Consider the following 22,011-nt stretch of genomic DNA (forward strand, 5'->3'; position numbering starts at 1 on the left):
CATGGAAGGCTGGAGAAGCTGCAGTTATTACCCTCTCTTCTTTAAGAATCTCAGGAGACAGAGAATGCAGACCTGTTAAAAGAGATGGGTTTTTTCAGCCTACCAAAAAAAGGTGTGAATCCAGCATTGTTTTTTCCCCCACTCTCCAGTTACCCAGAAGGGAGGGGGAAAAAAAAAAAAAGCTGCCACTCACCTTACTCCGACCAGGGCAGCATTTCAAATTGCCTTTGCCCTCTGAAACTCCAACAAGCCAGAATTTGCAGATTCCACTGTTAGTAGTTAAGAACACATATCAGGACCAAGTCCTAGTCAACACACTCTGGCTGAAGTGAGCATCATCTGCTACAGGCAGGTTTTTTAGGGAGCAGACAGCCCCATTTAGACAGACTGGAGCATCTGACAGGACAGTTCACCCACTCCAGGGGCAGTCAGTACCTCTGGAAGTTTTCAGAAGCACCTGGTAACACCAGGCAGTATTATACTGGCAGTCCTTTAAAGCTACAGAAAGTGCTCCATTTCCACTAAAAAAACGTTTATAAAGACCAAAGAGGAAAATACAGTACTTCACAGATGACCATTCCAAAGGCACGTAGAAAGTCACCTGAACAAACCAACTGCCAGACTACAATTAACTTCCAGTGTTAAGTGGAAGAAAATATCTTCCAATTAACATTTGCTTGAAATAGAAGTAATTAGGCAAGTTAACTCCATGGCATTGTTTTAGCCTGAATTTGTCCTCCAGGTTTTGGCAACACAATAGTACAATATAGAAAAAAAAAAAAGCATGCAATAATCTTTCCATCATCCTTCATGTGATACTTGCCATGGAAGTTTCCAGCCATGCAAAAAAAGTATTTACCCATAGTTAAAGTAGTAAGTTTAATTTGGACACAGTACACAAATATCGTGGCTATAATAGAAAAGACTCGCAGCCAAAAACATAGGATAACAAACTGCTTTTGTTTTTAGTAAAGCTGTTGAAGACCAATCTATAAATGGTTTGTGTTCAAATGATATACAAGAGGGATAACGGCAATTACTTTGCATTTCTGCGCAGCTTTGCTGTTTTACATAAATTTCAAGAAAATTGATTGTGCCAAGTAAAAATTGCAGGCTGAAGGCATTACTAAGTGAAAAAGTCCACTCATTTTCTTGACCACCTTTTATTCAACTTTTAAAAAATAATTCCATGTTATTTTCATACAATTCTTTTTCTTATTAACAAGAGTAGTTGATTCAGGGCCACTTTTCTTCCTCCCAGAGGTGCTTAGCAAACAGAGCTCCCATGGACAATGCTCCAGGATCAGCATTCTTTAATGTGGCAGAACTTGGGACAAGAATGGAGAGTTCTTCACAGCTCTCCTCCAGACACAGCTTCCGGGCTCTCCTCCTGGTCAGCCGGCTGCTGTCACTCTAGCAGCTTTTCTTCCCAACGCCTTCATTAGTCTGTTCACATGGCAGGTCTAGATAGTGGATTTCATTGCAACTTGGAGAATTATTCTTCTCCATAAAACTGTGCTTTCTATGTATGCATCAGTGGTGATTTTCAATGTGTGATCATCAATTAATAAGTATCAGGTTGTCATCACTCTGTTGTCTGCAAAAGAAAAAATTCAGAAATTTTCATTCAGCAAGAAATACAACAGGAAGCATTTACCCCTACAAAACCAAGTTGAGTTTTGATCCTTCTGTTCTGTGCTCTCCCATTTCAGCATACACCTCCAACACCTGCACTGGGACAGTCAAGTAGAAACTGCTATAGTAGTAAAAGCTCTAGATTTTCACTACAGCTACCAGACTTGTGCCCTCAACACTCTGCACTGTATTACAGTAAAGCATTTTTATTATGCCCAAGCAGACAATCATCTCTCATCCCACACTATGACTTGTATGTGAAACCTGAAGCTGTACCTGGCTGGAGTTGTTACGAACCAGTCGGCTTTCAAGCGTCCACAGTAACTGCTGGGATACCCGCCCAGCATCGTCTCACATGCTCCTTTTTTAAGCAGATGGAAACCTCATAGCCAAGCCCATCAAAAGTATAAAGTTGATTTCACAAAAGCCTCAGTATGTAAGTAGACATGTATCCTACTGATGAAATAGAATTTGTTGCACTAGTTGGGACTGAGTAAGTGTCCAGCTCTATCCCTTCTTCCATAGCGTGGCTTTTAGACGGTGCCCATGACCATTCAGTGCACAAGCATGAATTCTCTCAGACTGCTTAGGGACAGTGATTCAGAGGTGTTAGGTTTTCCCCAAAACAGAATTCAAAGAATTGACTTCCAGACCAACAAGCACCAGGCGAGATGCTCATCTCTCACCAAAATCAGCTTAAAAAGGACCATTGCTAAGACCTCTGAAGGCTTGAGTTTGGTTGGCAACCAGACACTTAGAAGTGTGTTTCCAGTTCAATACCATTGGTTTGCCTCACAGCCATAGCATGGCTTTGAGATTAAGTGCTGCTACCTGGCTGAATCACATTCTTTTTCCTCATACTACTCCTAGCCTAGTGAAAAAGCTCTTTAAAGACAGAAGACTTGCAAAACCCTAAGAAGCAGTGACTTAGTTTGCTCCTGATTTCTTGGCAGTTCCACATTATACTCTGCAGTCCTCCCATCAACTTCCACCAGTTTCTGCACAGTAGCTTTCATATGAGCAAAACACTTAAACCATACACAGTTAAGCTCAGAATTGACACCCCTGCAGTCAGCAGACTAAGGATCCAACACCAAGTAAAGCAGAAGTGGAACAAAAGTGTCCAAATATTCCACGGGCTGAATTCTGGGTGCTCCAGCGTTTGTGAAACAGCACTTTGCAGTGAGAAGCTAACTGCTGCACTTCTGAAAAAAAACTCATTTAAGAACACCCTACTGACCTCCTACAGCAGCAGATGAATGGCATGGAAGTCCGTTCTTTTCTGTAACCAGCACTGCCATGGTCTTTTAGAAATTCGTGCAGATCTGTTACTGGAAACCCACTTTGTTGGTATTTCTGAAAGAGAAAAGCATTTTATTCACAACACAAGAATGGGCACCTTCCTCCAGAGTGTGATAGCCAAAACCAGAATATTTGGGTCATTTGTTCAGTATTGGGAAAAAACACACAACAAAACCAAAAAACACTAATCCTAACTTAGAAATACCACATATGTGGTCAGTGGAACAAAGCAATCTAAGTGACAGAAAATTCATTGTTCACAGATTCTCTTACACTTCGCTGTCCGTAAGACCAAGCATGTGATCTCAAGTCATGCTGGCAGTGATTTTCCCTTGGTCATATCAACTGCTGTGCTCACTTGGAGTGCCCTGGGCTCATTTTCCCTAGGAACCCCAGTGCTGGATTTGAAGGGCCCTAACGTGGCTATTCAGCGCTGCCATGCTGAAGAACCGCCCAGCACACCGAAACGGCTCCCCATTGATCCACATGAAGTGCTCAGAGTGAAGAGCAATAGTAAAGCTGTGGGGAGACAGCACTAGAGGACAAGACCAAAAGGCAATTACTGAAATTTTCATTTTGCTTTCAGCCAGTTTATACTGGAAGGGGATGGTGCAATCTTCACTTGAACGAGAAGTGGGTCTTTCAGAAGACGTTTCTTTTCAACCACGCGTTTCCAAGAGGCACATTAAGCAAGCCTGGATGCCTAAATGAGTTTAGAGTTATCTGCTTGGCCCCTGCCACACTCTTGCCAAGGGGATACTCTCCAAGATGCCAGCAAACCCTTCCTGACCTCAGCTGCTGGTGTCATGAGAAGAAATGTTCACTCCAAACAAGACTTTTCCCTGCTCTGTGTACCTATACTTAAAAATGGGCTCTTTCTCATCCTTCCACTTATATTTCCATTAACTGCTACCTTTTTGAAGCCAGGTGAAGCAGTAGAAAATACAAAACAAGGACACAAACTAAGAATGATTTTCTAAACCAAATATTGTTTAGTCCTTTGGATGAGTACCCAGTCATCCTCCCAATTTCACCCCAGACTAAGCTAATGAATACCTTACCAGTCATCATAACTAATGCTATAGTGTGGTGTTGAGTGATTAACAAAAAATGAATACAAAACTAATTAGAAGTGCAGAAGAAAGCAAATTTTTTACCTTTATGGTGTCATAGGAGTCAGTAATGAGTGCAATAAAAAGGCTGAGGATCATGTATATAAACAGGCTAATGAAGGAATACAGATACAACCGACTGAACACCCACACCAGCATGCTCTTCTGCTGGATTTGAGCAAATGTCGCAAACATATCATCACCGTTGACCAAAGAAAACAGACACTCAGCCACGGTGTTCAGGTCTTCAAACTAGAAAATAATGAGTACAAGTTATTAATAGAATCTGAAGATCAATCATCCAGAATAATGGGAAAGTGAGAAGTGTCATATAAACAAAAGTAAGTGGGGTTTTCTTTGTGTGTGTGGTTTTGTTTTAGGGGGTTTTTGTTTGTTTAGGTTTTTCTTTTCCTGAGTTTTACTCCTAACAAGTAAAAAAGCAAACCCAGTCAATCAAATGCTACCATGCTTTTTCCTGTAAATTCAGGCCAAAACGTACATGTCAGTAATAGAACCATGTAGAAATATAATCTTGCTTAATCATTATATATTGACATCAGAAATAAGCCTTATTACCAAGAAATAAACTTGTGATGCTCAACAGGCAAAGCAGTCAATAACTGACCACCACAGAAAGTTACTGAGTTCTAAGCAATTTTGTACCAGAAGGAAAATATCATTACGTTTGCCAAAGCACAGTTAAAGTGATTTCATAGAATCTATACAGTAAATCAGTGGTAGTATGCTGGGAACAGAATCCACATCCTCTGGTTTCCCAGCTCTGCAGCATTACTGGAGTATGGGTTATTAATCACTATTGTATTAAGGAATTAGAGATAGCATGTAGCCTTCAGAGCTCAAATGGTCTAAACTAGATTTGTCTTGCAATAACATCATCTGCCTGTCATTCAGAAAGCCCTCTCTGAGCTGTAGGTACAAGCCACATCTGTATTGTGAAGCTACAGACACACACACCCTGGATAAAATTGTCGTTTCATTTCAAGGACATTCCCTTAAATTCCTAACCCCATTTCCCCAAGCTGGAATATGCCTTGAGGCTAAGTTCCATTCAGCCACCAAGAAAGCACACTTCCTCTAACCTGCTCTGCCCCTCCAAAGAGCCGAATTTGTTAACTACACTTCATTGGGCAATGAAGTTAATGCACAATGTTTTAGCATAGCTATTATCAATGAAATAACATGACTACATTCACCTGAACTGCAGTCCTGTATTGAAAACAAGACGTCAAGAGGTGTATGCTTGTAAGGAGAACATAGTGTTGCACAGGAACAGCAGGTCTGGTTTTACCTCTGGCTGATTTTAGTATTATTATTAAATTTATGTATTTACTTCTGAAGCCATTATCCACTGCGCAGTGCCACACTGCCTTCCAGTGGGGTACTGGGGAACTGTCAGAAAAAGAAAGCCCCCACACAGGCACAACTGCTTTCCTTGACACTGATCTGTGATATTGAGCAAGATGTAACATTTTCATAGATAAGCATATTATTGACTACACTTCCTTTTGCTCAGAAAATTAATGTGCTTGCTGCAGGGAAGTTACAACAGTATTTATGCTGTGCCTGTTATAAACAATTGAGCCTCTAGTATGACAGAGGATCCCACAGCATCCACCATCCCACAGAGAAATGTATTCTCATCAACTTAAAACATGTGCGACTGAATACCTACATTTCTCAAAGGAATTAAATTATGTTAGAGGAATCACATTATGTTAGAGCTCTGGGAAAACAAGAAGCTGAAGCAAGCACTGCAGCATGTGTCTCCGTTACAACACACACCGTGTTTAACCAGAGAGCAAGAAATCATACAGTTGTTACTCATTAATGGACACCTAGAATTTGTCACAACAGGAATCTGCCTTTTTTTTTTTCCCCCCCAGACTGTCACATAAAGCACACCTCAAGCTTTGCAGTTGGTTTAGTTCCTGGTTTGGAATATAGAAAGCCTTACTCCTGTAACCAGGTTTCAGACAAGATGATATACCGGGCTCACACTTTGATATCAACCTTAAAAGAGAAAAAAACCCCAATCCGAACAACAATCCCCAGAACACACACACACACACACCCCGCAAGCAAAGCAAACAAGACAAGCATTCATCCATGCAATCCAGATTTATAAACTGAAGTTACATGGCATGGGAAGGATTTGGTAAACCAGAGTCAGAGCCAAGGAGATTCCCAGAAATGGTAACTGAACTAGCTAGTGCCTCTTCAACCCACCCGAACTGGGATTGCCAGAAGAGGGCGAAAGAGATACAGACCAATACAGCTTTAGTCCCCAGCCAGACATTGCCTGGATAAACCACCCACTCACCACGAACACAGCCTCATGTTGGAGTTTACATGGAGTTCCAGCACACAGTGCAAGCAAGAATACAGTTATTTGTTAAAAGGAGCAGGTGGCAGTAGGTAGACATGGAAGGAAACACTCCCACATTCTTCATGTTACAGCTTTTCAACAGAAACGTGAATTTCAGACCTGTTTCTGTTGTTATAACCAGGAGCTACACACACAGAGATATTCATGTGTTGTTAGATCAGAAAAGGAGTGATACTGCTGACATACCTTTTCATGGTACGGTCCCAGGACAATCCAACCACAGAAAGTATAGCCAAGATAAATCATCCCAGCACAACAACAAAACCTTAGCACTTTGGGCAATGACGCCTGCATAGTTAAGATGAGCACCTACAAGTCAGGGTGGAGGAAAGAAGGGGAAAAAAGCCACAAGTTAAAAGAAACCTGAGAGTGAGACAGAAATAAATGCTTTAATTGTTAAATATTTGATTCCCGCCTTACATTGTAGGTTTGAAAATATCCCAGGTATCTGATGACTCCAACCCAGACAAACAAAGTTGATGTTCCAAGTAAAATGCTGCAGATATCATAACTTGTGAGGTTCTGAGGGATCCAAACAGAGGAGTTACAAAAGCAGTAGGTACATCAGCTTGACAGCTATTTGAGTTCCAGCAGTTCAAACAAAGCAGGGCAGTCCAATAGTGAAAGGACACACATCACAAAAATCAGACCCAAGTAAACTGCAGGTATTTACCGAGATCACTGTTTCAAATGCAACAGTGCTGCAAACGGAAACACATCTACACGGATATTCTTGATGATTTACGTGAAGTCTCAAGAACTAAAGCCCTGACTTTGGCTACAACACAGTTTTAAAATTAGACTGAATACCTTCAGATTTTTGTTTAAAAATAAGGTTAATATATACCAGTGTTAGGCAAACAAGCTCTTGTTCGCTGTTTATAAAAACATGAGCCATCATTTTAATGAAATGGGGGGCCTCAGGACTGCAACCCTTTCCACACTACACGCATTTACATCTCTGAACAGGCGGTCAGCTTTTCGGAGCCTGAACATCATTTTTAGTACCAGTGATCTTTATAACCAATTCTACTTGCATTTTACTTTAGAAGGGTTGAACCGGTTGCAACAAGCACAAGACACCCACGTAGCTTCCTACCCTCATCCCCCCCAGCTCACCATGCAGCTGGAGGTTCTCACACACCTCCTCTGAGGGCCACTCTGGGCTTCTGCCCTTTGAGCCTCAGCACACGAGGCCCGAGCAGCACTCTACCTACCCTGGTTTTCCCAGAATACAAAGTTTTGTGAACACACGAATTGTTGACATACAGCTCTAAATGAGGAGAAAACAAACAAAAAACCAAACAAAAAGTCTAAATGAGGAGAAAAACAAAAAACCAAACAAAAAATCTCCCTGAAGAGTTGCCAGCTGGAGAAAAAGCACTGATTTCAGCAAGCCCAGACTGGAAGGTCAAGGACTAGCAAGGTGACACTGTGCCTGTAGTTTGGACAGGCCAGAAAAGCAACCTGTAACAGGCATGTTTCCAGACCCACAAGCCATCAGGACCCCTGTTTTATCCAAGAGGATGATGACTCTTAGTTTCACTGTACAATATGCCCTTCTACTTCTTACAGAAACAACTCAAGTTTGTAGGTTTGGGTTTGTTTCTTTTTTGTTGTTGTCAGGAACTGTCTACCAGCAGGTCCTATATCAGGGCTTAGGGGTCTTAGCGTTGTGTAAGTAAGATGTTTAAATAGCTCACATGGTCTTACTGAAGACTTTGGGGAAAAAGGGATTGAAACCAGTTATTAGTTAAACTAACACTAGGAAATGAAGAAATAAGAACTAGCAAAAGTTAGCAAGAGGATTAGTGACTATTTCACTTTCATTGGTCCCCAAGTCAAAACACATCACACATGGCTTTAATAAGCCTAGTATTTTACCTGAAGTATTAAAATCTCACCTTGGCTTTTATTTCCATTTTTAGGATTGACCCAATGATTGTCATCACATCACTGATAATTACCAGGACATACCATCCATTTATGAACTCCAGGCGATCCGCGTGACAGACATGACGCTTATATTTCTCCAAGAAGTAGTTCACAAATCTCTATTGACAAGCATTTAGGTGTTTAGTTACAGGTCACCTTAGATAAATATGTACAGATATCCCAGTAGTGTAGCAATGCTGAAGTTTCACATACCCCCTTTTTCTATAGTATTTTCTGGAATAATGGCTTAAACTCTCAATAGCAACAGGAATAAATAGGAAAAGAATTAGGATTGGTTTACACCAGTGAAAACCAACTTTCCACAGAACAGCTAACTTCAGAACCAATTCCCACTAGCCCAACCATGGCTTGTTATCCCCTTTTAGCCCCCATTCGCAAAAGGTTTTCTATCCACCTCAGACAGAGCAAGGTCACTGAACTAAGGGAGCAAAAAAGAAAATTATTAACTCAAATACAACTAGACAGCAAGAGTTCTCATTTCCAATAGAGCTGACATCACTTCTCATACCCAACGCTGCCTATCTGCTTTCACTTGCTCTTTTTGCTCATGAATAAATGCTGATACCCCTATTCCTGACAGCAGTTTGACAGTGCCTCTGCCAAACTGTGTCCTCTTCAATCATCTTGTTTACAAACTATAAAATGATATATTGAACAAGATAGACAAGTGTCTCTGCTTTCATATCCTACTCTATCTTGTTCAATATATCAAGTGTCTCTGCTTTCATATCCTACCTATCCTCAACTCTTTTTTTTTCCCCCCCAACTCTAATAAGCCACATGCTTGAAAATTTTGTATCAATGAATGGTTAGAAAATGACACATCTCAGGGCCCAGTTTATGTTTCTGCAGGGACCAGAAGAGCTGAGACTGCTTACATGATGCTCTACAAGCAGCTTGAGATGAAGTTGGACAGGGCTTCTCTCAGTCTGCAAAGGAGACTAAGCAGGGACGAAGGTGACAGGAGATTACCAGCATTGTGGAGGGAAAAGGAAAGAACCGACAGAAGGTGGTTCCAGTGCCAGAAAGACCAAAAATCCCAGCCAAAGTTAGACTATATGCTGTGGTTTACATTTTCTCCAGTCAGAGCTGGTTTTCAGGGATGTTCATTAAAGCATTAATTTATGGCAAAGACCCTATGGTAATTCTACTCTGAAGCCAAGGAAGGAAGAATTAATGTTTTGAACATGCAGGATGTATTGGCTGTTAACAGCACAAAGGCTCAGAAGTCTTTTTGTGCAAAATCCTGGGGAAAAAAAAAAAAATATTCTTTTGCCCTTAAGAGATACAACAAGATACTTCATATTGCAGCACCAAACAAACAGAACCCACTCATAGTAACTGTTCACCACAGACATATACACATCCTTTCTAGGGATAGAGGTAACAGTAGGAGAGCAACATCCTGCAACAGATTTACTACTCCACTTTTCAGAAGATAGCACTTTACATAACTAGCAGCAAACCAGACAGAGACAAAATAAGCACTGAGATTATGAGCACTGTACTTACCTTTTGTAGTCTCAAGGCAAGAACAATGGATCGTGTGCAGAGGATGAGAGAAGCAAAGCAACTTAGAATGACAAATCCATCAAAGACTAGAATATACTGAGTGTTCTTCTGGAGAACTGTAAAGTATCAAGGAAAAGAAGTAGAGTTAGTCTTTGCACACCACTTCGAGCACAAATTAGTTGCAACATGTCACATACTTTGCACTTAAACACTCTCACCCCATAGATGGGTTATAAGAAATATTCTTCCTGCAGGCATTTCTTGAGCACAACTGACTAGAGAATTACATCAAGACACCTATGGAGACTGGGCCACAAGAATGAAAGGCATGTTCAAGTTATTCAAAATGAACCCAAAAATGGGTATATTAATACAGATGTGCCTTTTTCCCCACTAAGTTTACCTGGTCATCTGTGTTCCAACAGTGTTACAACTCCACAGGGTAATAGAAATGCAGACTTTGGCCCATATCAACACCATTAAATTAAAAAAAAAAAATCCCATCATCTCATTCTGTGACCTGCAGTCAGAAACTCGTTTGACTTTCTGTACTGTATTCTTTTTATCCACAGGTTTAGAAGCCATCATGTGAAGTCAAATCAGGTGTTATAATTTGCTTATTCATATCAATTGTCCCTACCTTCTTCACAACACAGATTTTAACTATATGAAATGTAAGCTAACACTCTTTTCTAATTTTTGTAATAGCACTTCAGCTCACCTTTATGACAGAATTATGCATGCTCCCTCAACTGGTTATTACAGGCAAAATAAACTACTCAAGAACAGCTAGTTGAAAGGTAGTCACAAGAAATTATTGCACAAGGATGCAAGCTAAAGCACTCTGTGGTTATTCAGAATGTACTACAAGAAACCACTTTAATATAGATACAACATGGTATTATCAGAGAAAAGATGGCTTTGCCCAGGGAAGAGGCAGGCCATTTGACATATTTGTTCATCGAGATCCTATATGGTGCACTGAAAACTATCACTCCTCTACAGTCAACACATGGGAGCAGCAGTTCCACAGTACTCTGTCACAGCTGCTGTTCCTCTGAAAGGGCCTTTAGTGCACATCCCTTAGCTGTCAGAAATACACTTAGCACTAGAAATACAAGGCAGATGCCCTCCTGTTGCTCAGGCATATCATTAAATCTAGCAGCAGTGAGGAAAAAAAAAATCTCTATTTTCAGAAATAGTATGATTCAATTAGTTAGATGGAAAAAAATTGAAAGCTGTAGAAGGTTTGAGTTGGGAATTTACCATTGTTAGTGCATGAAATCACTTGAGTAATCTCAGAGCAGCAGAACAATTTAAACCTATAGAAGAAACATTAATCCTTCTTCCAGATAGAGCATGCTGCTAACACACGGGTGTACAGAGATGCCAGTGTCATCTCACCTCAGCGCCCATCACAAAAAAGGAAATATTTCCCAGCTCTTAATTACAAAGAGGTAGTGAGTTGCATTAGGTAAGGTTTGGGGTTTTTTTTGTCTTGTTTTAAGGGCAGGAGGGGGATGAACAGGATGGGGAATGTCTTGCTGGACAGACTGTTAAAAAGCAGGGGAAGTGATGGGAGATGCATAATGCTGCTATCATGCAAGCACACATGCACCATACTTACCAGAACCAAATATGTGCCAGTCTTTGCATTCCTGAATATCAGTGTCACTGTCAAAATAGATCTTGATTTTTCCACTGTGGGCTCTATTATTGAAAGTTATCTGGAAACACAGAAATATTTCAGAAGCAAGACTAGCAAAATTTCATTCCAGAAAACAAATCTTACTAAGTGCTTTGATATATTATGCATTAATATTAGTTAGTCAGGTAAGCTTTAAGAAAGCTGTCGCCATAAACGATGGTGTAGACATAATTTGAGAATGTCACGTATCACATAAAAAACAAGCGGTATTCCAAGAAGCCAAACTTCAAGTTTAACCCTTAGCAGAATAACAATTACTTATCCCCTTTTCAGGTTATGAGGTTACCAGCTGGAGTATGTCACTAAACAACATTGTCCCATGGCAGCACCATTTCAGCAGCGTTTGGCAAGCAGGAGTAAGGGACAGGACATGCTCAACTGCTTCTCCCTTGCAGCCTACATCCAAGTATGATGCCTACACCTCAGCTTAAGCTCTTGTTACATATGCTGTGTTGGAAGTGCCATACCCCATATTCACTTACAGTATTTTGAAATGCATAGCAGTCAGGCAATTCACGGGCATGGATTGTCTGTAGAGCAATGCCTTTCAGCTTGAAGGAGACTTCAACCTGTATAAGCCTGGATGTTTTAAAAAGTGTATAAATATATTTGAATACACACACAAAAAAAAAAACCACCATAAAATGCACAAATCAGAATCCACCAGATTCATAGGAAAGGACAAGCTGAAGTAACAAAAATCCCCACCACCGCTTTACCTGTAAAATTCAAGATTGAAAAAAGAGGAGTTCAGCTTCAGTTCAGCCTTAGCAGCTAGCTCCTGTGGCTTTAAAAAGATACATTCTGTAAAGAGAAGAAGTTATTAAGATTACAGCTTTTCCTCACCTAGAAAGCAGCATCAAACTGAGATGATCAGGTTGAATGGCAAGTCCTAATCAGGCAAAAATGTTAATTTTGAGCAAACTTCTCCATACAGAGGTCTAGTTAGTGGGATCCAAAGCAGGTGCATGACTTGAGCAATAGCAGCCAGGACTCAGCTCAGAGGCAGTAAGGACACCCACCCACTGAAGGGACAGGATGACCAACATCGGGAATTCTGTATTTTAACTTTCTGCATGGGTGGAGGGAGACCACAAAACCAGCCACAAACACACCTCCACAACCCACTAATGACAGCAGTTGAAAGAGCTTCCTATTTGTCTACAGAGCTGTCATTTCTAGGCAGGTATTGAAAACCAAGAGGGAAATAGGCAAGAGGCATGGTAATGTTCCTGTGATTGCCACACAAAAAGCTATTGGTTTTAAGTTTTACTGATTTAGCATTAGAATACAAGTACTCCACAGCAAGACATTTTTTAGTACAACAGTACCACATACCTGTTTCAGTAGAAACATCTATGGCCAGCGTATCATTGGAAGGAAGCATTGTGCCTTTCTTGTACTGTTGTTTACAGATTTTTAAACCTGATCCTTCATGTTCATAACCAAGCGTCCCCAAGGATATATTCTTTAATTGCCTGTACTAGTTTAAAAACAAAACAGAAGCAGAAGTTACAGAAATAATCTTTTTTGCATTAGATAGTAACTTGCAATCTCCAAGTTATGTGTATCAATATAGCTTTTTCCTAGCTAAAGAGCTCTGGGCAGTGTACAGCACTGGTCTGCTCGGGGGGAAGCATTAAGCTTCCCAGGAGGCCTGAAATAGATGTGGGAAGTCAGACAAGACTTTATTCTTTAAAAATTGTTCAGCTGGCTTTGATTAGACCCTTTTGCCTTTAAAACAGATCTTGTTATTATGCATTATTCTGTGTCATCCCATTTCCTCCTTCCTATGGGCATTATGGCCACTAGCCCATGTTGTGGGGTACAAAATCCCAGTAGTCATTAACAACCACGTGCTCCATGTCCAAATGGAACTGTAACAGCAATTACCACATTTCCACCCAAAGCTCTGCCGCTTTGAGTTCTCACAGCTGAGCTTGCAACAAGTTTAGACAGCCCGGGAAAAAAGCACAGCCCCTGTACCCCGTCAGAACGTTATCTTAACTCAGAGTGAGCTAAGGAAGCCAAGTCTGACTAAGGCTGGTCAAGTGAGTGGAAACAGTAGTTAGTCACAAGCCCACATCCCTCTGAGGACACCTCCAGATCACTGCATCAACAGCCGTTCCTCCATCCACGTGTGCTTTCAGGCTCTGCCCTCCTGACAGCGTAACACGTGGCTCTGGGTTATTCACATACCCCTTCCAAACACCACAATGAAACGGTAAAAGCAAAATTCCTGCTTATGCATTTCTAAGCAGCCTCAGGCAGAGCAGCCAGCAGAACACCCTGGTCCTACAGACTCTGCTGCAGGGCAGGGTGCAAGTGCTAAAACTCTGCACGGCTTCTTCGTAAGAGGAACTTACGGAGAGGACTAAGGAAAAAGCTGTGTACTCTTCCAACTGGAAAAGTGTGTTTGGTTTTTGTTGGTTTGTTTGTTTTCCCCAAAGTGTGAAAATATCACATTTTCATGTGGTACATGACAATGCCTAAAATTCAGTTTTTACAACTCCAGTTTTGCTGTGCACCACTACCATCTCCAGTAGCATCATACCTTTCTGCTTGCCCCACCTACCACATTTCAAATTAAAACTCAAAACAAAACATCAAAACCTATGGCTTCTAGCTGCCCATCTCAATAAAAAAAGCCTTGCTTTTAGCGTAGCAGTCACCTGGGTTGGCTCTTCCTAGAAGGCATCCTTTAGCAAACAAAAAAACACCCCAAATAAGCAACACCAGTCGTAACGTTCACCTGGAGGCACACTTTTTGAAGTCTTACATGTGATAAAAAAGCCTCAGAAATTCCACGTGACACTAAAGAATCCAGTTCATACAGGTTTAATCTCCTTAAAGGACATGTCTACATTTACACAACATAGACATTTTATGAAGAGACCTTTTTGATGCCTGCATTTGCTCACATGGGCTCATTCTTGAGGATATAAAGCTATTATTTCTCTACTGTCTTCTATCTGGACTTCACCTCAGCCTTAGTGCCTACAAAAGAAGGAAAGTGAGACAAAGCAAGCAAGGAAGAAACAAAGCAGCACAGTTTGTAGCAGAGGTAGTGGCAATATTGAGAGTTCAAAGGAAGACTGAGAAAACTACTTCAACACTAATTTAACACACCCGGAGTGAGAGTCTTGGCCTTGTCCAGCACAGCAGAGAGCACATCTGACCTGTTGATGGCTCTGCTGAGGCTTAGAGGCGACGGCCAAGGGGCAGCAGGGCCCTGTGAGCGCGTGTTTAAGAAGGTGTCGCACCTCCTTCACACCACTGTGACTCCCAGGTACCTGCCAGGCATAACTGATGGCGACAAAACCACCCTAAACCAAGTGTCAGAGATAATGTCCCAAGGTCGGGAAGAAAATAGGTCGTTTAAAGTCACTTTACATTCCTCCAGGTGGATGGGCTTATCCCCAAACACAAGACATTTAATTTTCCACACATACACTCTTCCATTTCGTGACTTCAAAATGTCTTCATATTAAATACAAAAATGTTTACTGAGTTTTCATCCTAGATTTATTCATTTTCCTCCCATGATTGTAAAGGGACTGTTCCTTAAAATACCATCCTGAACCAGGGAGAGTGCCCCTACATTCCTGGAAGTACCGTATTCCCCATTTTGAGGCCTCTGGCACTCATTACACAAAGCTGCGATTCAGTAGAGCTGTAAGTACAAATTTTTTGAATACCATGCAGAGGTATATCCAGGCCCATAGCTCTTCAAAGTCAGACCTAAACACAGGTTCCAGTTCATGCAAGATGACTGATTTTCACACTTTCTGGATTTCCATACTACGCACTGACTAAGTAAAATTTTGGTTTAGATTCATCTCCAAGTGTCAAAAATGCAGATGTCTATGTGCAAACCTCAGGACACCCCACCTAAGGTGATTTGCTCTAATATCAAAACTGAAATCCAAGAATGGAGACAGAAAACCAGAACCTTAGCAGATTTTCTTAGCTGGAGATTCAGCTTTAACACTGTTCATTATAAAAACATACACACACACTTACCTGATTAATAACATAAAAAATGCTATCATAAGCATCCTGTTGTGTATATATACTGCAGCTGTAGTCATCTTCATCAACTCCGGAGTAGCCTTTCAGGAATAGGTGTTTAAAAGCAATAGCGTTTTCCTCTTTGAAGGAGACCACCAACTGGTTACTCAAACCAAAAAAAATAAGCTGGCAAGAGAAGGAAAAAAAAAAAAAAGAAAGAAATCCCACACACAAATTTGCGTTTTGAACATGGTCAAGCAGCAACATTTTGGAAACAGCTTTGAATTATAATAAACACAAAAGGGAAAGGTGCCTGCTGCTGTAACCCTGCTACAATAGGAACAAACAATCTGTTAACTGATGCCATAAGACTATTATGGTCAAGGCTACCATATGCAGGGTAAGAGAAACAGCAATCTAAGTCCCCTACTAATTCCAAAACTTAAAGCAGCAACTAAACAGACATCTAGATCACTGCCACCTTTCACATATCCTGGACCAACAACTCTAACTGGAATTTGCCAAAACTTTTGTTGAGGATGCAAATGGTGGAAGAGCTAACCTAACAGCATAGCCTGCTACCCCAGAAATGCCCTGCTTTGCTATGGGACAGATTCCTGCACAGCACAGGATCACAACAAACCTATGTGGGACCCCACAGCAACAAAATCATCACCTACCTGACCCAGGTGCTTGTTAAGGAGGCTATAATAAGAAGCAGCAGCTGACAGCAGAGTTACTACTCAGGATTTGTGTTGCCCTACCATACAGATGCTCCCATTCCCACCACCGCCAAGGAAAACATATAGATGGAGCCCAGAAGCTGAAAAAATGAAGCAACAAGAGTTTCTTCACAGGCATAGTAGCAGGAAGATATCCCAAGCCCTAAATAGCTAACACTTCATCCTAGGTTTAAACAGCTTACTAGCAGCAAACATGAAACCATCTTTGGGGCATAGTTTCCAAGCCCCACAAGAAATTGGCAGAAGTAGAGAAGAAAGAGTGAGAAACTGCAAGCAAGTGAACTGTGAACTTAGAAATCCCCCAAAGCAAACAGGCAGGCTCCACTATCATCCAAATTCCTTCATTCAGAACAACAGAAACTGGACAGCACACCTAGTTTTTCGCTCTTCACTGGAATACATTATCTTTTGTCCTAAAAAGTAATTGCTTAGATCTGGGCCAGGCTAAAAGAACACATGCAGCAGGACTGTTTAGTGCCAGGCTGATGGGTTGTACAGCAAAGCCATGGCCAGGACAAAGAAAAGGGGACATCAGCTCCGCTGGTTATGTACAGTCTTCAGACTAAGAACTGAATCTTCATTCTTTAGCCAAGATTTAAATCAACTACTTAAATCTCCATTTGACTGAAAAACACACCCAAACCCAAAAGCATCACTAACTGAGCACTATGAGTAAATCTGCAGCACTCTCGTTAGTATCTCTAAAAAAGCCAGGGATCTTCCAGCTGCAATACACAGAAATAAAACCCCCTCAGCAGGGTTTCCTTGGGGGACTCCCTAGGGGATTTCAGCACAGTGTTGGAGTAAAACGTACTCCCCGTGCTGGGACAGAAGGCTCTTCTGCTTTTCAGTCAGGCACAGGTACCCCAGCTGTTGCACCACGCCAAAGGAGCCCCAAGTCTCATGGCTAACAGGCTGGCATCAGGCAGCGGCAGCTAGAAGGCGGCTTAACTTGTTTCTACGTGGTCCTACAAAGGGTCTTGCCCTCCCTCTGAAACAGAGGTGCTTGTTGAACCTGTCCATCTACTATTAGCTCATACGTGAGACCTCCCTGCAGAGCAGCAACACATTCTCCTTCAGAAACCCTTTTCCTCTTCTTGCTGACTACCTGCCTGGCATCTGAGCAAGGCCCAGGGGTGACAAGAAAAATCTTAAGCAGCAACACAGCACATCTAGGGGCCTCTGAATGCCAAGCAGCAGTGCACACCTTCTGCTCGCAAAGGACAGTGGGAGACGGGGACAGCAGGCAGGAGAATCACACCTTCAGCAGTTCCCCCAAGGATGCAAGCCAGGTTAGGACAGATTGGAAGCCCTGAACCTTTTCGGAGCCCTGTGAAGTTGTATTTTGTCTCATTACTCACACACAGAGGCTACTGCCCTATCTTTGAAGGAAGGGCAATAACCCATACCTGAGGGGCAGCTGCCAGTAAAGGAAGATGGGGCATCCTCTTGTCTTGCACTGTGCTCAGACTAACTGCCCCTTCCTCCCTCAATAGGCTCCCTGTTCCCAGCAGCTCTGTCACTACAGATCAGAACAGTGCCAGCACTAGTGTCAATACCTTACTTCAGCAAGTCTTGCCTAGACAGTGACCATTGCGTCCCGCTGTTGCCGGGGTCCTGTCGGGGCTCTGGCTGCAGCAGAGGCTGGACCCGTACCAAGCCAGCCCCAGAGCCTGTCCTGTCCTTCCCACAGGGAGATGAAGGGTGAGAGCAGTCAATAAAACACAGGGACACATAAGCCAGGGGTTACGCTTCACTCTAGTGGGCAAGTCAAACAGACTGGGAATCCTGCAACTCAGCACGTTTTTAGTAGTTGTATATTTAGGAGTTCTTGCAAAATGTCAGATGTCAGAGTCCTGCATTTCAAAGGTTCAGAAAAGTAATTTCTACCTGTACGTGCGTCCCATTTTTCTTCCCTCCACCTCCAGTCACCATTTCTTAGTGGACTGTAGAATAACCAACTAGTGCAGTTAACACACCCTCTTTGCCTGTACCCATCTCAGTACACAACTGTGTGAAACGCACCATTTGGTGACAGAAGCAAGGGGCACGTCCAGTTCCTGTGGCCCAGTCGTCCCCAGAGACCACAGCATTTCCACACTGAACATGTCCATTTCAAGAAAAAAATCATGCTTGAAACTGTCCAGTGAAACTATAATCTATGAACCTAACAGGAAGCAAACACAGAGCAGTACCGTGACAGCCTGAAGACAGCGATAGATTCAGTGGGAAGAGTATTTTGCTTTAAAGTGTTATCTTAAAAACAGCAAAATACCTGGTCAAATACTGCCTCAAAAACTCCAGGAGGCTTTTGGAATTTAGTTTATACTATTCTTCCTCTTTGACACACCTTTCACAGCATTTTTTCTTTCTGGATTGAAGCGGGAAGTTCAAGTCAGTAACAAATATCCCAGGATGGCAAAACCCCAGAACCACAGATCTGCTTCTCCTGCACATCACTGCCACGCTTTCTAAGAGTAAGAACAGAGGAAGAATTACCTGTGTAGTAACCATAAGTATCTTCAAAATCTGCAAAGCCAGTTTCCATGGTATTTGACGTCTTGCTCTGTATTTTTCACACGGGTTCATGAAGTAAAACTTCAAATCCTCTTTCAGAGCTGTCTCTTTTAGATCTAAATCCGACTGAGCCATCATATTTCTGCCATAAATAATATGTTGATTAGAAAACAACAGAACACTTTAGCAAACCGTTTCCTCTTATTGCAGACCTCAGATCACCACAGAATACAAAAGGTCTGTAACAGTTCTCTGTTTTTTTCACAGCAAAATGTAAGAAGTATTTCCCTATGATCACATCATTAAAAATCATTCAATCACATTAGATTATCAAAACCACAACATTTACAGAACTATTTATGGGGAAATAGACATTAAATAAGAAGATCTGTAATAGTAATAGCCAGTCTACATTTATGTCTTTTTTTAAAACTAAATATTTGAAATAAAGAGAGACCACTGTTAACACATTTCTCTGAATAACCCACATTCTACCACCAGAAAAAGGTGTCTTAAAGACTAAACAACCAGAGCAGGCTTTACAGCACGCTTCTGTTATGAACACGCAGCTTTAAGGGCTAAACTCATGGGCATTTATTTATTTAAATATCTGGGCATGTAAAATCCAGAGGAACAAGCACAGAGGACTGTTGTTGTGGGTGTCTTAAATCACTCTTAGTTTCTCCTTCTCAACTGAACTGGACATGGAAAACTTTCCCCTTCTCCTAATCTTTTTAACTCTGTTTTCCAGTACCATAATTGTCAGAACTTCTCTACTTCACATAAAGACCATAACCAAACTTGTAATTTTTTCCTCCCTCCATGTGTTGAAGTAGAGCAATCGTATCCAAAACTGGCTACATAGACCCATTATCAGTCCCATTTACCATCCAGAAAACTACTCTCCATGTTTTAAATTTTATAAAGGATAACTTTTTTCCCCTCAAGGTCAAAACCAAAAGCATTGATTCCAAGTTTCCAGATGCATGCTCACTTTTGCCCTCACCTGTCTGAAGCGTACAGGTATTTGAGCCCAAACCGTAGACCACTAAGCACATTTGCTTTGCTAGAACCAGCTATCTCACAAGAAGAGAAACGAGAGTTGAAGTACACAGGTTGCAAACAAACAAACAAAAATCTATTTTAGCATTAGAAGCTCAAAGGTTATTACACAGCCTTAAATCAAACATTCACAAAGGTGACGGGAGGTAGGCTGATTTTGGTTTTGAGACAGGAAGAACAGGAAAGCTTAAGAAAAAGGAACCATGGAGTGCATGCCATTTAAATTTACAATAAAAACATACTGGAGTAATTTGGATAGGTTTAAGATATAAAAACTTTGAAAAATATAAATACATCTGACAGAAAAGCATATGCTAATTACAGCTGCGAGTATTGCCTAAGGAAACAGGGACGTACGTACCTCAATCCCGCACTGACACCCAAAGACATCGCTGCTCCTGCACCAGCTTCTCTCGAAGGGGCAGAAGCATTTGTGTGGGTAGAGAATGAACACCACCTAACCCAGAGTGAAAGTCATAGGAGTAGGTGGGAAAGAGAGAGGAACAGAGCAGGTTTAAGGTGGATCTGGTCAAGATTTAAAGCATGAAAGTACACCGTAAGAACCATTCCAAGACCTCAGCAAAATACTCTCCCTAAGCTTCCGGTCAAAGCAGAGCAGAAGTGACAGACCTTAAAACAAAACAAAACAAAAAAAAACCACACCACACATTTTATAACAAACACAATTTCTTTTGACATACAAATACACACCATGAAAGACAGTTTTTCCCCAAAATTTTCTTTCAAGCCTTTACAGCTATTCTAAAAACTTGACTTTGACTAATAACAATACTTTCACACCCCCTCTTAAGTCCACTGGCTAGGGATTATTTTCACTGGTGCCTTTAGCTTCCTTTATTAATTAGCTATAGAAATTGTGAGCCGGAAATTCGGCCAAGGAAAGCAACATACTTTTTCAGCTTAAGAGCAAGAGATGAAGATCCAAGCATGGACAACAAAACCCAGAGATGCAATAAAGAACAAGCGTTCTCTAGGGTAGTATTTAAGAAATAATTCATTTGGCAATAGCTGAAGTACAGCCATTGTTCCCCAATCCATTCATTTCTAGGACAGATTTGAAATAACATCCAAATAAACTGCATTAAGTCTGCAGAACTCCAACCTTCAACCAAAGCGTTAAAAAAGTTCAGAATCACTGAGTGATTAACAGTGATGTAACAGCATTTAAAACAAACCGTCTAGTTCTACCAAATGCTTATTATCCTTATAAAAGTAATACAAACAAGGCACCTGGCTCAAGACAAAGAAATGGAACAATTCAGGTGCCGTAGTGTAATTAACGCCCCTCACTAGGTTTCCACAGAATGTTTTCTAAAGCACTGATATGAGCAAGGTGTGTGATGAAGACCAACTCCACTGTGCACGTTTAAACCCATACATACATGTCATTAAGTGTCACGTGTCACAAATAATAATTGTTAGCAACCCAACTCGAAGGGCAGCCACCACTGCACTGCTGCACCTGGCCGGACGGGCTGTCAGTCGGACACTGTTTTGTGGGGAGGCACTTCAAAGCTCAGTATTCTATTCAGGAAAGAGGTTTCAACAGCAGTGACTACAGTTTAGTTACCTACTTATCATCACCGAGCAGGAAAAGCACCAGAGTCGAGTGGCTAAAAAGCTGTAGGGCACAGACTCACGTTTTTTCTTTTTTTAATTAGCAATTCGCTACAGAAACAACGCTGCAGCGTCCATCAGAGCGCCGCAGCAGGAACATTCACCTGCCTGAGCTCTAGCGGGATGAGCGAGATGGATGTGGTGTCGGGGGGAAGAGGGATAGAGAAGAATCCAAAGTCACCGAGTTGGGCTCTGCGTATCAGACTGGGCAACCGCTGCTCCAGCTTCATGACCTCGTTCTAAGCTCCCAACTCGCCCGGAGGGGGCATTGCCCAGCGCTTCTCAGGGAAGCGAACTCCGAGAACTCGAAAAGAAACACCCTATTACGGAGTTACCGGTGGCTGAGCTGCGGCAGGAGCTGCCGCCCCAGCCCCACGGCCGGAGCAGGGGGCACACACGGCACGGCAC

At 41.8% G+C, this 22,011-nt stretch overlaps 1 protein-coding gene across 1 annotated transcript; it reads right to left on the reverse strand.

The window, feature by feature from the left end:
* Positions 1-1,309: 1,309 nt before the first annotated feature.
* On the reverse strand, positions 1,310-19,047 carry MCOLN2 (mucolipin 2). Its single transcript, XM_010161748.1, has 13 exons — positions 18,886-19,047; positions 15,656-15,829; positions 12,971-13,115; positions 12,352-12,436; positions 12,115-12,211; positions 11,552-11,651; positions 9,925-10,040; positions 8,361-8,510; positions 6,877-6,978; positions 6,643-6,765; positions 4,095-4,301; positions 2,876-2,991; positions 1,310-1,597 (listed from the first exon to the last, which is right to left on the reverse strand). Exons 1-13 carry the CDS (start codon positions 19,039-19,041, stop codon positions 1,561-1,563), a joined length of 1,608 nt encoding a protein of 535 aa, XP_010160050.1. The 5' UTR covers positions 19,042-19,047; the 3' UTR covers positions 1,310-1,560.
* Between the last annotated feature and the right edge of the window lie 2,964 nt (positions 19,048-22,011).

The sequence above is a fragment of the Eurypyga helias genome, unplaced genomic scaffold (assembly GCF_000690775.1).
Source record: "Eurypyga helias isolate BGI_N326 unplaced genomic scaffold, ASM69077v1 scaffold40741, whole genome shotgun sequence".
Lineage (NCBI taxonomy): Eukaryota > Metazoa > Chordata > Aves > Eurypygiformes > Eurypygidae > Eurypyga > Eurypyga helias.